Source organism: Bombina bombina, chromosome 5 (assembly GCF_027579735.1).
Source record: "Bombina bombina isolate aBomBom1 chromosome 5, aBomBom1.pri, whole genome shotgun sequence".
In the NCBI taxonomy this organism is placed as follows: Eukaryota; Metazoa; Chordata; class Amphibia; order Anura; family Bombinatoridae; genus Bombina; species Bombina bombina.
Genome location: NC_069503.1, coordinates 452,307,842 through 452,326,175, shown reverse-complemented (window position 1 = coordinate 452,326,175; position 18,334 = coordinate 452,307,842). Strand labels below are relative to the sequence as shown.

Here is an 18,334-nt window from a genome sequence, read left to right as displayed (position 1 = left end):
AATGTTTTTAAGGTGTTTTTGTGATGCCTGGACCCTTCACAGTGGATCTGGATCTATGATATGAGATCGGTGTAGCCCTATTGATTTATAATTGAGTTTAAACAATCCACAGCTGTTAGAAAGGGGCATTTTTTATGTGAGATATTGTTCCCATGTACCCATGATAATAAATAAAATAATAGTTATTGGTCCAATCATAAAGCTTATCATAACAATCCTTATTTTTTGGTGCATTCTACTAGTACAACGTTTTTAAATCTATGAGTGACTTGCTAATTACTTGCCCGAAGACTAAAAGTATGTGTATTAAAAATAACACTTTGTAAACTAATATATAAGGCTTTCACATTCACTTTAAAATAAAATCTCATCATCAATGAAAACATTTCCATAAAACAAAAAGCATTTTTCCATAAAACAATAGATTGTGGTATCTCGTCACAAAACCTTGCCTGAAACTCATAAGATAATTAGCATAAATAATACCCCTTAGAAGCCTCTAACATCTAAGAATAGAATGTAATGTTTTTATTTGGCTGAAAGCCACTTGCCTTATTTTAAATGCACCTTTTAGCAATTATATTCTAACATGTTGTTTCCTGGGATTATTATATTCAATACTACTGCATTTTTATCAGTAAATGGTCAGAATCATCCACTGTTCTCTCTCCATAAAGATGTAGCATAGGATCTTTTATATAAAGAACTACATTTGTTTTACCCACAGACACAGTACAAAAAGGTTTAGCAATGATTTTAATCAATATAAATTTATAGACTCACGGGTAGCTACAAAAAAAGGAAAATGGTTGGCAAGTGTTTGTGAGTAGTGTGTGAGTAATAAAAAACACATAACTCAGACACTCTTCAAATTATATAAACATTTAACCACACTTTAAAAAGAGGAGGTTTTCTTGTACATACCATGCAGCTATACACAAATTAATTAGTAATTGGCAGCAATACCACATATTTATATTGTAGGATGGAAAATAGTTTTAGACAACATGCTTCAATAATCTTGTTAACTTTTCATCCCAATATAGTATAAAATCCATTAATCTGAAAACACAAAATAAGCATCCACTTAACCCCTTCACCCAATTGGACGTATATATATATATATATATATATATATATATATGTCTTGCTGTACTTTGCCTATCGTACCGCACAATGTATATATATGCACGTCTGAGTTCAGGAAGCTTCAGCAGTCTAGGCTGTTAAGTTACAGATGAGAGCTGGAGTTCCTGAGTTCCAGGCTTCTACACGCATCACGCTCCGGTTCAATATGAAGGCAGATGCCATTTCGTTACAGGCAGTGACAATGTGTGTGTCACCATCTGTAACGGTCCTTTGCTGGTACCAGTGGGAGGTGTAGGAGGGAATCCCGGAGATGGGTGGGTGGTCCAGTAACAGAAGGGGAGGGAGGCAGTGGGAGAAACCTACACACAGAAAATATAAAATAAAGGCAGAGCGAGGGAAGGGTTGCTGCGTTACAGAAAAAAGGTGGGGTGGGGGTATAGTGAGGCCCTATCTAATGATCATGGTAGGCGGGAGGGGGGGACCACTACACTACAGAAACTATAAATAAAATATATATATATATATATATATATATATATATATATATATATATATATATATATATACAGGGAGTGCAGAATTATTAGGCAAGTTGTATTTTTGAGGATTAATTTTATTATTGAACAACAACCATGTTCTCAATGAACCCAAAAAACTCATTAATATCAAAGCTGAATAGTTTTGGAAGTAGTTTTTAGTTTGTTTTTAGTTATAGCTATTTTAGGGGGATAACTGTGTGTGCAGGTGACTATTACTGTGCATAATTATTAGGCAACTTAACAAAAAACAAATATATACCCATTTCAATTATTTATTTTTACCATTGAAACCAATATAACATCTCAACATTCACAAATATACATTTCTGACATTCAAAAACAAAACAAAAACAAATCAGTGACCAATATAGCCACCTTTCTTTGCAAGGACACTCAAAAGCCTGCCATCCATGGATTCTGTCAGTGTTTTGATCTGTTCACCATCAACATTGCGTGCAGCAGCAACCACAGCCTCCCAGACACTGTTCAGAGAGGTGTACTGTTTTCCCTCCTTGTAAATCTCACATTTGATGATGGACTACAGATTCTCAATGGGGTTCAGATCAGGTGAACAAGGAGGCCATGTCATTAGATTTTCTTCTTTTATACCCTTTCTTGCCAGCCACGCTGTGGAGTACTTGGACGCGTGTGATGGAGCATTGTCCTGCATGAAAATCATGTTTTTCTTGAAGGATGCAGACTTCTTCCTGTACCACTGCTTGAAGAAGGTGTCTTCCAGAAACTGGCAGTAGGACTGGGAGTTGAGCTTGACTCCATCCTCAACCCGAAAAGGCCCCACAAGCTCATCTTTGATGATACCAGCCCAAACCAGTACTCCACCTCCACCTTGCTGGCGTCTGAGTCGGACTGGAGCTCTCTGCCCTTTACCAATCCAGCCACGGGCCCATCCATCTGGCCCATCAAGACTCACTCTCATTTCATCAGTCCATAAAACCTTAGAAAAATCAGTCTTGAGATATTTCTTGGCCCAGTCTTGACATTTCAGCTTGTGTGTCTTGTTCAGTGGTGGTCGTCTTTCAGCCTTTCTTACCTTGGCCATGTCTCTGAGTATTGCACACCTTGTGCTTTTGGGCACTCCAGTGATGTTGCAGCTCTGAAATATGGCCAAACTGGTGGCAAGTGGCATCTTGGCAGCTGCACGCTTGACTTTTCTCAGTTCATGGGCAGTTATTTTGCGCCTTGGTTTTTCCACACGCTTCTTGCGACCCTGTTGACTATTTTGAATGAAACGCTTGATTGTTCGATGATCACGCTTCAGAAGCTTTGCAATTTTAAGAGTGCTGCATCCCTCTGCAAGATATCTCACTATTTTTTACTTTTCTGAGCCTGTCAAGTCCTTCTTTTGACCCATTTTGCCAAAGGAAAGGAAGTTGCCTAATAATTATGCACACCTGATATAGGGTGTTGATGTCATTAGACCACACTTCTTCTCATTACAGAGATGCACATCACTTAATATGCTTAATTGGTAGTAGGCTTTCAAGCCTATACAGCTTGGAGTAAGACAACATGCATAAAGAGGATGATGTGGTCAAAATACTCATTTGCCTAATAATTCTGCACACAGTGTATATAAAAGGTCTGCCAGTACCTAAGATGGGGGTGACCAGTGGAGGTGAGGGACGGAAAAGAGCTGTTTGGGAGGGATCAGGTAGAGATCAGGGGGTTGGAAGTGTCAGGTGGGAGGGTAATCTCTACACTAAAACTAAAATTAATCTTACAGGCTACCTATTTAACCCCTTTACTGCCGGGAATAACAGAAGTATGGTGCACAGCTGCAATCAGCGGCCTTCTAATTACCAAAAAACAATGGCAAAGCCATATATGTCTGCTATTTCTGGACAAAATGGGCCTAGATAAATACCTTGGGTTGTCTACTTAAAAATATATATATCGTTTTGACAGGTAAAAAAAAAATACAAGGCTCTATTTATGTTTAAATGGAGTTATAGCAAAACAGCTAAAAATTCTCCTGTATTTTGGGGAAGATTTTCCTTTTGAAAGTCCCAGTAGTGAAGGGGTTAACAAAGTAAAGGATGCCCTAATGCATACTACATAACAATTATGTTGATTTGTTCATGCTGTTCAAATTATTGCTGTAAAGGCGGGAAAACGTCAAATTTACAATTTTACAATATTTAATAGCAATCCAGCAAGTTCATTCTCATTTGATTGATTCATGTGGCAGCCAATAAGTATTTAAGCTTTACTTTTGTTCTTCACAATCCTGACCAAGTTAAAAATATTTTTATAAATTATTACTTTTTGTGCTGCTGCTTCTGGCTTGTATCAGTGACACTATATACTACTTTGAATTTAATTAAATTCTTCATAGTAAATAAAGAGTAAACATTAAATATATAATTTGACAACATTATTAATTTGCTAATGGTAATGTATTAGTTGCATTAATACTAATTATTATTAAATTGCACAAATCATGCACTTTATGAATTCTAAGCTTTTACCCTAAATATCTTCAGTGTTTAATTACACTTTGTAGAACCTTGCAGTTTACAAAAAGTATGTAGGAAGATTCTGCTGCTGGGGTGATGGTTTTTTAAAAATAGTCTGCTTTGTTATATTTCTTTTGAGAACACTATTGTTCTAACTATGCAAAGAAGAAAATGATAGAAGGATTATACTTATGAATTTGAATAGTAGAGTGATTTGTGCTACTGATCTATGAGCCTTCCTCCCCATTGGAGTTATTTTTATTTTTTTCATAAATGTTCAGCACAGACGTGTTAACAGCTATTATGGATTTTAACCTTCCTATATAAATACTCCTAAAGACAAATATAGCTGATTTTTATGACAGTATTAGTTAATAGCCTAACAAATTAATTTATGGTTCTTGATTAATGGCACTCCAGGCATTCTTAGGAATTGGGATAAAAAAATTGGAAAAATGTGAGTCTTTATGCTACGTTAATTACATCTTTGAATAGAAATATATTTGCAATATACATGTATTAGCAAAAATGCTTCTAGTAAAAGTTATCATTGTTTTAGTGTTAACATTTTTCTCTGCATGTGCATGTGAAGCATAGCTAGATATTGTCACTGCACCCACATAAAAAATAATGTAGCTGCTCAGATCATCAATGGGGCTTGTATCAGGTCAGCAATTAACAAATTGAGTCATTACCAGATGGTACAAGCACCTTAGGCTCTCTGAGCAAATGTTGTGATTAAAATGCTGGTGCACGGTGCATACTTAAATACACTTTGGAAACAGCTATAACTTTTATTAGAAGCATTTTTGCTAATGCATGTCTATTACAAAATTGCTTCTGTTCAATACCGAAATGCACCCATGTGGTTTTCAATTTTGGCTGGAATATCACTTGAAACTCTTGTGTCACCCAAAAATACCAATGTACAGCACAACAGACCTCAAATCAAGGTATTAAAAAAAAATGGTTGAAATTTGTAAAATCATTTAAAAAGTCTCAATTACTGAACATTAGGCTTGTTAAAACATTTACATTATAATATGTGCCAAAAAAATCCTATTTATGCACCAGCAATGCCTTAAACAAAAAGTGTACAAAGTTTGTGCCAACTCCTTCAATTTAAAAAAAAAAAAAAACAACATATATCAGGCACAGCAATACATAGCTAAGTTCGTAGGACTCCATTCATTTTTGTGTGCAAAATAACTGAAACTGGTCTGGTAAAACTTTTTGGATAATTCCCAAATATTATGAGTTCATCATGGTCACAACCAAAAGCTGTTCACTCCGTCAGCCATATACATTAATATTGATTTTATGAACAAAATCTGTTTATTTTGGTTAGGTTGTAGTACTGGTTAGGAGAGTCTAAAAATCAAAGTGGTTACTTCATGTTTTTTTTTGTTTTGGAAGCAAAATGTGGTGCTTTGTGAACACAAACAGATTGTGGACTTGTATACTGACAGAGTTCACGTTATTTACCTCTTATTGTCAACTGATATTAGCAAAAAGGTCAATTACAAAGAATGCAATAGAAGAGAAAACACATAATTTGCATTATCCATATGAAGATTGTTAGAACAATCTTATTGTTTTATGCATAATTTGATATTAAGATTATAACCATGAACTAAGTTATGTATATCATATTGTGTCTGCGCGATAACCATCAAATATTGCATAATAAAACAATTTGGGTTAAATGTTTTTTTTAGGCAAGTACTGTATTGCTATATACAATTTGTCATTAGAGGAGAAAAGAAAAAGAGAATATGAAAGAAAGAGAAAGGACATAAGCCATTGCCTTTCACAAAGTGTGGGGATTTTTTATTTTAGTTTTTTTATATATGTTTACTTTAACATTATATCCAGAATACATCAAGAGCAGATGATTGCCTTTCATATGGTGGGTATTTGGGGTTTCTAAGATTTAAAGGGGCTGAGATCAAGGGGTTTAAATACTTACCCACTCACCCCCTGTCCAGCTCACTTAACGTGATGGTAAATTTACTAGGTCAAAATCATACCTGTAGAATCATGGTGACATTACTATCTAAACCACTATAATTATTTTTTTAATAAGAAGCAATACCACGCATGTGTCATTCCTGTCATTCATGCCTGCACATTAAAAACAGCAAACCGTGTGGCAAAGCTTGTGATTGGGTGACAACAAAAACATCACCAGAACAAAAAAATACTGTAATGAGGGGGAAAGGTAGGAGAATGAAGGTGAGGAATAAGAGAAAATAAAACTATTTAGAAGCATGTATTATAGAAATAACTATATATATATATATATATATATATATATATATATATATATATATATATATATAATAGACGCTCCACATACTAGTGGTTGTCATCTATACTTGATGATGCCATCACATGCAGTTAAGGGGTTAATGTGTTTATCCCCTTTGTGTGGGTTAAGCACATAGCATTGTGGGGTCACAAGTGATAAAATTGCATGCTCTAATGAATTACATCATGTATTTTTTTCTCACTATAATGGACATAATGGGGCCAATTTATCAAGCTCCATACGGAGCTTGTGGGCCCGTGTTTCTGGCGAGTCTTCAGACTCGCCAGAAACACCAGTTATAAAGCAGCGGTCTAAAAAAACGCTGCTCCATAACCCTGTCCGCCTGCTCTGATGATCGGGTTGATTGACACCTCCCTGTTGGCGGCCGATTGGCCGCGAGTCAGCAGGGGGCGGCGTTGCACCATCAGCTCTTTTGAGCTGCTGGTGCAATGTTAAATGCGGAGAGCGTATTGCTCTCCGCATTCAGCGAGGTCTTGAGGACCTGATCCGCACTGTCGGATCAGGTCCGCAAGACCTTTAATAAATAGGCCCCATTATATCAACTGAAGTAGCTGAAATGAAACTTCTCATGCAAAAACATTTTTTACATGATTTATTGCTGCTTAAAGGGATACTGAACCCAATTTTTTTTTCTTCGTGATTCAGATAGAGCATGCAATTTTAAGCAACTTTCAAATTTACTTCTATTGTCATTTTTTTTTTCGTTCTCTTGATATCTTTATTTGAAAAATAAGGCATCTAAGCTAAGGAGCCAGCAAATTTTTGGTTCAGAACCATGGACAGCATTTGTTTATTGGTGCTGTCCAATACGCAAGGACAACCCAGGTTGTTCACCAAAAATGGGCTGGCATCTAAACTTAAATTCTTGCTTTTCAAATAAACATACCAAGAGAATGAAAAAAAATTGATAATAGGAGTAAATTAGAAAGTTGCTTAAAATTGCATGCTCTATCTGAATCCCGAAAGAAAATTTTTGGGTTCAGTGTCCCTTTAAGTATGCATAGATAATGTATAGTTAAATGTCACCTCAATCTTTGGAATTTATTTATATAAATATTTATGTGAAGTTCCAGCATACTACTTTAAAGCATGTTGCAATGCAAAGTGTGTGAAAATCACATTCTCCCTAGTTAAATATATCTGGTGAAATCCATTATGATTAGGATTTTTATAGATATCTTAAAAAAGTTTGTGGTAACAAAATAAACTATGTACAGTTGGTAAAGCTTTACAATCAAATACTGTATAAGTAAAGGTAATTTTGCCTTTCCTAATATTAGAGTTCATTACAATCCTTTAGAAAACTTTGTCAAATGATTTATCAACAAAATTCACTATTAAAGCCTTTGAGGAGTTTTGTAGATACATAATTTGATAAACTAATTTATTGCACGCCTGTAAACTGGCAAATTTGCCTGTTTACGGTTGCACAATAAATAACCAGCTATTACAAGTGGTTGGTTATTGCTACTACGAGCTTGCAGCTGTAATTTTTTTTTTTTTTTTTTACTACACAAAGCAGTTTTATGGGCTTAAAGTGAGCGGGTGTGGGATGTTAGAAAGAAAATGGCACTGAAAAGTGCCTTTACATTTTGGTCTATGGGGAACTGTGTGTTCTCTATAAATATTTATTTATATGCTTATATACATATATATTTATGTGTTAATATGTGTATATACACATATAGGGGCCGAATTATTATTGTGCAAGTGGACATTATCCAATATTGCGGATCATGTCTGCTGCACATCGATAAATGCCGACAGCATACGCTCTCGGCATTTATCATTGCACCAGCAGTTCTTGTGGACAGCTGGTGCAATACCGCTCCCTGCAGATTCGCGGCCAAGCAGGGGGTGTCAATCAACCCGATCGTATTCGATCAAGTTAATTTCTGGCGATGTCTGTCTGCCGCCTCAGAGCAGGAGGACAAGTTATGGAGCAGCGGTCTTTGCCCGCTGCTTCATAACTTGTGTTTCCAGTGAGTCTGGAGGCTCGCCGGAAACACGGGGCATCAAGCTCCATACGGCGCTTGATAAATATGCCCCATAAACACATAAATATATATGGATATATTCATATAGATATATATTTAATATTTGCTGCCCATCACTGCGAGACTTACCCCCTTCACTGCGCTAGGTTCTTGGCCGTATCTGGTAGCATAAGAATGAGGCTCTCATTGGAGCCTATGGAAGCACGCTTTCGTGAGTGCAAAGGTTCCATGCAATGCGAACGCAAAGTCGCGTTCATATTGCACTTTACTTGTAATACTAGCGCACATTAGAATAGCCGCCAAAACAATTTCAACAAAACAAATATTCCCAGATTATAAACATTTTTTTGCTTATAACTATGTAATACTATGGCAGATTTGATATTTTGTTAAGACATTCAGGGAAGAAAGCACTACAAAATTGTATCTAAATTAATTTGAACATTTTACATTGTAAGCTTTTAGCATGGGACCCTTAACAAAACATATCAGAACCTGAAATATCCACAGATCCAAGGGGCCAAGACTTCAAAATATCTACAGGTTCATTCCCTCACTAGCTGGCCCTTCAATTTAATCTTAGATGAATGTGATTCTCATGGTGAGTATTTTTAACACGCATCAATAAAGCTTGTAAATCTTACATATTTCCACGTGGGGTATTTTGTACTTTTTTGTGAACATACTTTTTTGTGTGTCACTTATTGTCCTTAATCACAGTCAAGTGGTTAAAGGAGTATTTTTTGTGTGCAGTGACATCTATAATCTACATATTTAAAAATAAATTAGCTGTTTGTGGTGTTGTATTTTTTTGTATTTTTTTTTGTAAAACAGATGTTTATGTACACTAATATATATATATGTGTGTATATATATATATATATATATATATATATATATATATATATATATACATATATATATATATATATATATATATATATATATATATATATATATATAAGCGCCACTCTTCATCAGTAGAGCTTTTGGATTTTTGCTGATTAGTCAGAGGGCTTCTCCTGACTAGTATTGCCTAAACATGTGCTTCCTGTTTTCAAAATCAAAATCTTGATTCAGATTTAGCACATTTAATTTTAAGACACATTGAAATCCACTTCTATTGTCAAATTTACTTTGTTCTTTTGTATCCTTTGCTGAAAAACATTTGTACATATACTCAGCAGCAGAAATGCCCTACTAGAAGCTAGCTAGTGATCTGTGGCTACACACATTTGTCTCTTGTCATTGGTTCAAAAGATTTGCTCAGCTATCTCCCAGTAGTGCATTGCTGCTCTGAAACTGACTTTAACTATGGGTTTAATCCATTTGTAGGAGTTTAACACATGGTTATATGAAAGCAACAGTGCAAAAATAAAATGTTCTAATTGATTAGAGCATTTTCTTTTTGCATTTATATACCCCTTTACCAGAGGCGTAACTAGAAATCACAGGGCCCAGGTTCAAGAATCTAAGAAGGCCTCCCCACCCCCACCCCACCCCAAAAAAAGTGAATTTGATACATATCTTTTTTTTTTTACATTTAACACATAAAAAAAATGTGAATCAGATTACATGTCTGCAAAAGGAGGTACCCTGTGCCCACCAGTACTGTATATAGGGAGTCAGTGACACAGTCTGTAATCTGACGGTGAGATGGCTGGCCTGACCCTACCCGCCCCAGTACTTTATAAAGTGACCACAGTAGTCTGTGACATGGTCCAGCCCCCCGTATTATTAGTGGTACTGTATAGTGACACTGTTTACCCCCTCCCCCATGCTGTAGTAACAAGGTCTGTAATTTGCTGGTTCCACAAACATACACACACACATACATGCATAAATACACACACAGTCACATACATACAGTGGGGCAAAAAAGTATTTAGTCAGCCACCAATTGTGCAAGTTCTCCCACTTAAGAAGATGAGAGAGGCCTGTAATTTTCATCATATGTATACCTCAACTATGAGAGACAAAATGTGGAAACAAATCCAGATAATCACATTGTCTGATTTGGAAAGAATTTATTTGCAAATTATGGTGGAAAATAAGTATTTGGTCAATATCAAAAGTTCATCTCAATACTTTGTTATATATCCTTTGTTGGCAATGACAGAGGTCAAATGTTTACTGTAAGTCTTCACAAGGTTGTCACACACTGTTTCTGGTATGTTGGCCCATTCCTGCATGCAGATCTCCTCTAGAGCAGTGATGTTTTGGGGCTGTCGTTGGGCAACACAGACTTTCAACTCCCTCCAAAGGTTTTCTATGGGGTTGAGATCTGGAGACTGGCTTGGCCACTCCAGGACCTTGAAATGCTTCTTACGAAGCCACTCCTTCATTGCCCGGGCAGTGTGTTTGGGATCATTGTCATGCTGAAAGACCTAGCCACGTTTCATCTTCAATGCCCTTGCTGATGGAAGGAGGTTTGCACTCAAAATCTCACGATACATGGCCCCATTCATTCTTTCATGTACATGAATCAGTCATCCTGTTCTCTTTGCAGAGAAACAGCCCCAAAGCATGATGTTGCCACCCCCATGCTTCACAGTAGGTATGGTATTCTTTGGTTACAACTCAGCATTCTCTCTCCTCCAAACATGACGAGTTGTGTTTCTACCAAACAGTTCTACTTTGGTTTCATCTGACCATATGACAACATTCTCCCAATCCGCTTCTGGATCATCCAAATGCTCTCTAGCATACTTCAGACGGGCCCAGACATGTACTGGCTTAAGCAGGGGGACACGTCTGGCACTGCAGAATCTGAGTCCCTGGCGGCGTAGTGTGTTACTGATGGTAGCCTTTGTTACGTTGGTCCCAGCTCTCTTCAGGTCATTCACTAGGTCCCCCCGTGTGGTTCTGGGATATCTGCTCACCATTCTTGTGATTATTTTGACCCCATGGGGTGAGATCTTGCGTGGAGCCCCAGATCGAGGGAGATTATCAGTGGTCTTGTATGTCTTCAATTTTCTAATTATTGCTCCCACAGTTGATTTCTTCACACCAAGCTGCTTGCCTATTGCAGATTCAGTCTTCCCAACCTGGTGCAGGTCTACAATTTTGTTTCTGGTGTCCTTCGACAGCTCTTTGGTCTTCACCATAGTGGAGTTTGGAGTGTGACTGTTTGAGGTTGTGGACAGGACAGGTGTTTTTAATACTGATAACAAGTTCAAACAGGTTCCATTAATACAGGTGATGAGTGGAGGACAGAGGAGCCTCTTAAAGAAGAAGATACAGGTCTGTGAGAGCCAGAAATCTTGCTTGTTTGTAGGTGACCAAATACTTATTTTCCTACATAATATGCAAATAAATTCTTTCCAAATCAGACAATGTGATTGTCTGGATTTGTGTCCACATTTTGGCCTCTAGTTATCAAGCTCCGTAAGCAGCTTGATGGCCTCTGTTTCTGGCGAGTCTTCAGACTCGCCAGAAACAGCAGTTATGAAGCAGTGGTCACAAAGACCGCTGCTCCATAACCTTTCCGCCTGCTCTGAGCAGGCGGACAGTCATCACCGGAAATCAACCCGATTGAGTACGATCGGGTTGATTGACACCCCCCTGCTGGCGGCCTATTGGCCGCGAGTCTGCAGGGGGCGGCATTGCACCAGCAGCTCTTGTGAGCTGCTGGTGCAATGCTGAATATGGCAAGCGTATTGCTCGCCATATTCAGCGAGGTCTGGCTGAACTGATCCACAGTGTCGGATCAGGTCCGCCAGACCTTCATAACTAGAGGCCTTTGTCTCTCATAGTTGAGGTATACCTATGATGAAAATTACAGGCCTCTCTCGTTGCACAATTGGTGGCTGACTAAATACTTTTTTGCCCCACTGTACATGCACACACACACACACATAAAAACCAATGGGTAAAACAGAAACACTAACCCCTGTAGTCAGAGACACTAGTGAAGCATCATGTCACACTCAAATTATATCAGTGCAGGCAGTGGCAGGTCAACGTTTTTTATTGTAAAAAAAATATATATATTTTTTTTTAAGCTGGGCCCCCACCCTTGGGGACCCAGTCGGAATTGCGACGTCTGCACCCCTTGCAGTTTCACCCCTGCCCTTTACATACAGATTATTTATTCTTCCACTCACATTAAATGTTGCTACTTGTTTCTAACTAAATTGCATTGGTCTCATTCATGCAAACCATATATTACTTCTTGATCTAACTGCGTTAATTTTTGAGCAGTTAACACAGCTTTTTGCTTGCAACAAATTCCTTGCTCACTTCATTCTTAATAAGATGTATCTAAAATCTTCATTAATATTTTTGAATGGCAAAGAATGGTTTCAGTTATGTTCGGTATTCATTTCATCTTTAGTTTTATCTCTATTCATTATCAGCATAATAATGTCACCTTCCACAGAACGACCTCTGCTCGGTAACTCATAGGGAATATTTGATCAAGGTCTAAGGCTATTCATCTTGGAACCATTATAGTTAGTAATGAATAACCCCTTCTATTCCTTAGACTGCAAGCCCCTTTTTTAAAGGTACATTTTTTCCCCTTGCTAAATAAAACTGAACTTGAATTTTTTTAAACCTGTCCTGTATATACATGTCCTGCTACATTTCTACAAAATGGCATTACACCACATAGTAATTCAGAAGCAGTTCTGTAGCCTCCAACTGACTGAGGAAAGAGTGCTGTGTAAGTAGTGTGGACAACAGCTTTTCATCGCATGGGCAGTGGACCCAATGGCCTCTATTTAACAAGGTCTGGCGGACCTGATCCGACAGTGCGGATCAGGTCCGCCAGACCTCGCTGAATACGGAGAGCAATACGCTCTCCGTATTCAGCATTGCACCAGCAGCTCACAAAAGCTGCTGGTGCAACGCCGCCCCTTGCAGACTCGCGGCCGCCAGCAGGGGGTGTCAATCAACCTGATCGTACTTGATTGGGTTGATTTCCAGCGATGTCTGTCCGCCTGCTCAGAGCAGGCAGACAGGTTATGGAGCAGCGGTCTTTGTGACCGCTGCTTCATAACTGTTGTTTCTGGCGAGTCTGAAGACTCGCCAGAAACACGGGCCTTCAAGCTCTTTTCGGATCTTGATAGATAGGCCCCTGTATGTCCACTGCCCAGATGTATCATCACACACACGCTTGAGTGTGGAATGCCACCCCCTTCTCTGGGCCTGTCAATCACCCTGAGCGAATATGTGCGGGGTAATTTCAATAAGTCATATCAGAGGTGGCAGAGAGTATACAAAGCAGTAGTCTTGTGACTGCCACTTCTTACATTGCATGTGCATGCCTGCTTGCAAGGGCTCAAAAGCAGCCTACGCTGCTTAGTACATTGATACCATTGTGTGTGTATTAGAGGTTTAGTTAGATAATCATAATAAAACAGGTAGTTTTTTGCTAAAGCTACTGGTCTGCAATGAAAGTGACATATTAACATAAATGCATTACTTTCAAGTCTTACAACAATGACATTATTAGCAAAAAATACTGAATTAGTGTTTAGATGTATAGGTGTATACAAAATATATGATCAATGTAAAAAACACAAGAAAAGCACAATACAAATGTAACTCAATCTCTTAAAAGGACTTTACACATTTAGAGAATTTGTTTTCCCTGAAACAAAACTACATACACATAAGTTGTACACAAGCTAAACATTACTTTTATATAGCTGATAGATTACATGCATCTCCCTATTTCTTATGACCTCCTATTTGAGGGCAACCCTTTAAAACTTTAGTTTAGAAATAGTTAACCATAATGTAATTTAAAAAACAAACAAACAAAGTCATTTAATGAGACTGCCAGTATTTTCAAATTCAATGAACTGTTGATATAAAAGCCAATCAAAATTAGTATTTGAGCAAACTTTACCTCTCCAACTTTGATACAGTATGGATCAATCACTTCTCAATTGTGTCCAACTTCCTCACCAGTACTGTTATATATTTTACAAGGAAAAGGCTGCATGATTTTAAAGGCAACTATTTAAATGTATTTTCTTACCTACTTTATTCACTTAAATGTCTATCTAATAAACATTATAGATGTATATCTGCATTATAACTTTACATACTTTATTGGAATAAACGTTGCTTTCTTTCTATCCTTTTTGAAGAATTTGCTTGAGAGCATCAATTACAATACTGAGAGATTGCTAAACATATCTGGTGAGACAATGACAAAAGGCATATACGTGCAGCCACTAATCACCAATTAGTTCCCAGCAGTGCCTTGCAGCTCCTAAGCCTACCCCAGTATGCTCTTCAACAAAAGATGCCAAGATAATTAAGAAAATTTGATAAATTGGAAAGTTGTTTAATTGCATCCTCTCTCTGAAACAGGAAACTTTACTGTCCCATTAAATAAAAATAAAACATAGTAACAAAATAATTAAACACACGTTCATATGTAAATCAATTGCAAAGTATTATTTTACCCCAAGTTCTCTTCTTAGTTTTTAATTCGTTTTTTCCTTTAATTTCACAAGGGACCTCACGAACCAGGGGAGGTAACTCATTTTATAGACAAGCTTAATTGAATGTAGCCCAGTGTCATGAAAATATGCATTTCCAAAAAAAAAAAAAAAAAATTGTGGATTTTACTGCAAGAATTATTCCATATTCATAATAAGGCTATTGTTCATATCCGGCCAAAAAGTAATCAAGGATCTTGTTTGAAAGAATGTAATCAAATACATTGTTAGACAAATCACCTTGTTTTTATTATATAATTTATCACAAATGGATTTCATCTCCTTTATTCAAGCAAACTAATGTATTGTGTAGCACATTTACATATCAATTTGCTATTTCTGCTAACTAAAACTACCATAGACCACTAGAGCAAAATTATTTTTAATAGGCACTGGAATACTATGTATTGGTTTGAAGTATGTATTGCAAAGCAACATACATGGTTTATCAAGTATCGTACTGTAAGCATATTTTTTTCTATTTTCTTTTGAATACTAAGATGTTGCAATGCTTTAATTATATTGGTAGCATTTTGTGAATTTACACATCACTAGTTTCGCATAAGCTTAGAACAAAAAACTGAATAAATATACTGTAGATCAAATGAGAAAACTGCAAACCAAATTGCAATAGTGGAATATAATTTATCTGTTCATCCAATGGGCTGTATATATCATTTCAAAGCATGTTTTAGCAATGAAAATACACTTAATGGTCTAGATTACAAGTGGAGCGCTATTTTAAGGTGTGCTATTTTAGCAAGCTCGCGGGAGCACTTTGCCCTTAGCGCAATTAACCAGAGGTTAGGGATCATTCAAATTTGAAATTCCATCTACGTAGCAGATGAGTTAAAACATAAAGTTAAATGACAATTAAATACAAGAGAATTTCATCGTTCATATGTGCAGAATAAAAAAAAATGATATACCCTGTGTACATGCTCAGTAGAAGCTAGTGCTACAACAATTGTGCCTATAAAAAGACTGTGCACAATATGATAACGAAAGTAATTTGGAAAGTTTCTTAAAATTGTAGTTTAGTTTTGACTTTAGTGTCCCTTTAAGCAAAAAGATTGTTTTCTTTTTTTTTTTTTAACGGGGTCATGAATCTCCGCGAACAAAAATGAAACTTGCATACTTTGATAAATTATTATTAAATAGTGTAAATTTAAATCCTTGAAGCCTTTCTATTCTGCATAAAAGCCTTAAACCTCTTTAAAGTAACAGTTTTTCTAACTGAATTAATCAACTAAATATATTTTTGTTGCGTGTAGTAATGTTTTTTTTGTTAAAGAAGCCACTAATCTATCATTTTGGTCAAATGTAATGAGTATGTAAAAGTGTGTTGTATTTACATTTGTCCGAATCTAGATAGATACAGTAGGTAGATGGATAGATAGATGATAGATAGATGATAGATAGATAGCAACATTTTAAAGCAGTAGAAACTGCCCCTTTTTTATTATTTCTTTATTTTACATCCAAAAAGGTGAAAGATACAAGATACAAGCTTTGCGCCACGCAGGGCTGAAAGGATAAGCACAGAAAAACAAACTTATAACCTTTCAATTTGTTGTTTTGTTTTTTAAAAGTTTTGTAATAAAACGATAAATATACATTAAAAAAACTTGAAATTTTAATAATAGGAGTAAATTAGAAAGTTGCTTAAAATGGCATGCTCTATCTGAATCATGAAATAAATAAATACATTTGAATGTTGTATCCCTTTAAAAGGACATGGAGCGCCAAATGTTTCTTTCATGATTCAGATAGAACATATCATTTTAAAAAAAACATTTCTAATTTACTTCTTTTTTTTTTTTAAATTCTCTTTTTATTATTGCAAGAAAAGGACAATAACATCAAGACAATACATTGTGTGCGGTATAAATTGACAGAGAGATTTAAACATTTCTCCAAGGTGTGTGAGACGCTAAGGCGCCCTACGAAACATGTCTCTACGAATTTAAATCCATAGGGTTATGGTAGTCCATTACACACTTTTAGAGTCCAAATCGTCCAAAGATACTTTCAGATATTATTCCTTTGCAATATTTTTTTTTAAATTTTTTAACAAACAAACAAACCTTTAAACAACATAGTTATCAAACTACAAAACAATATTAAGAAGATAAGGACAAGAAAAGGCGGTAGTAATAGTATGCACCTGTATGTAAAACCTGTGTTCTCTACATGATCCTCTAAGGTTTCTCTTCCCTCGCCCCCCCCCCTTTTAGAATGATTAAGTGAGAGTAGATAGGATGGAGGGAAGAGGGGGAAGAGGGGGAAGAGGGGGAAGAGAGAGAAAAAAAAAAAAAGGAGAAATTAGTTACTGTCCACTAGAACAACATCAATTCTACCCGAGGCTGTTCAGGGCTTTGATCTTTGGCACTGTCTATGATGTGTTGCCAGTCAGCAGACATACCCAACTGAAGTATTTTCTAATTTACTTCTATTATCAAATTTGCTTCTTTCTCATGTTATTCTTTGTTAAATAGATATCTAGATAGGTAGCGTGCACATATCTGGAGCACTACATGACAGAAAATAGTGCGGCCATCTAGTGCTCTTGCTAATGTTTAATATTGTGGCAAAACTGTTCCCATATTGTACTACAGAAACGTACACACTCCTGATCTTACTTTCCTAACTTTCAACAAAGGATAGCAAGAAAACATAGAAAAAATTATAATAAAAGTTTAATGGAACGTTGTTTAAAATTGTATGCTCTATCTGAATCATGAATTTTTTTTTGGGGGGAGGGGTTATGTCCTTTAAACCAAACTTGGAAGTTAAACTGCAAATTTTACAATCCTAATTCTCCTGCATATGTGTCTTTAATGGGCCTCCACAGAGTTGATGATAAGATACTCTGAAACCATGAAAGTTTTGCTAACAAAATGGCAGTGGTTAGCCTTGGCTACTCCAGAAAAAATTCTGGATTAACTCCTCCAAATAAGGTGAGTGGAGTTTGGTCGTTCAAAAACAATTGCAGTATATAAGGTTTTAATGTATTTCCTTCTATTCAGAAGAGTCTTGTTACTGCAGGGCATTTATGTCCCTTTAAGCTGGTTTTACAATAAAATTTAGGCTGTCTGTTGCGCTGCCCTTTATTGGCTGCTGCTAATAGATTTATAAGTTCACATCAATTCAGCCATTAGCATGTCAGTACTTACCATGAAGTGAGGCATGTGGCCATCCCACAGTGGAGAGAGTTGGAAAGGTGGACCAAGCTGTTTCAATAGCTGAGGCTGACACTTGCATGGAAAGACTGACAGTACCTCCCTGATGATCGTTGTTTCCCAGAGAGGACCAGTGCTGATCTCCTACATTAAAACACACAACAATTAAACTTCCAACCAGTCCAGTTTCTAATCAGTCCACCATACACAGCCAGTCTATTTAATAAAGTGGTAAGTCAGTGGGGAAAAAAAACCCTAAT

The 18,334-nt window shown here is 36.6% G+C and overlaps 1 protein-coding gene across 1 annotated transcript in view; it reads right to left on the bottom strand.

The window, feature by feature from the left end:
- RAMP3 (receptor activity modifying protein 3) overlaps positions 1-18,334 on the bottom strand; it is a 487,437-nt gene that overhangs the window by 257,133 nt on the left and 211,970 nt on the right. The window contains exon 2 of the mRNA XM_053714330.1: positions 18,069-18,218. Within this exon, the coding sequence (XP_053570305.1) occupies positions 18,069-18,218 (150 nt within the window). The remainder of the gene's footprint in view (positions 1-18,068; positions 18,219-18,334) is intronic.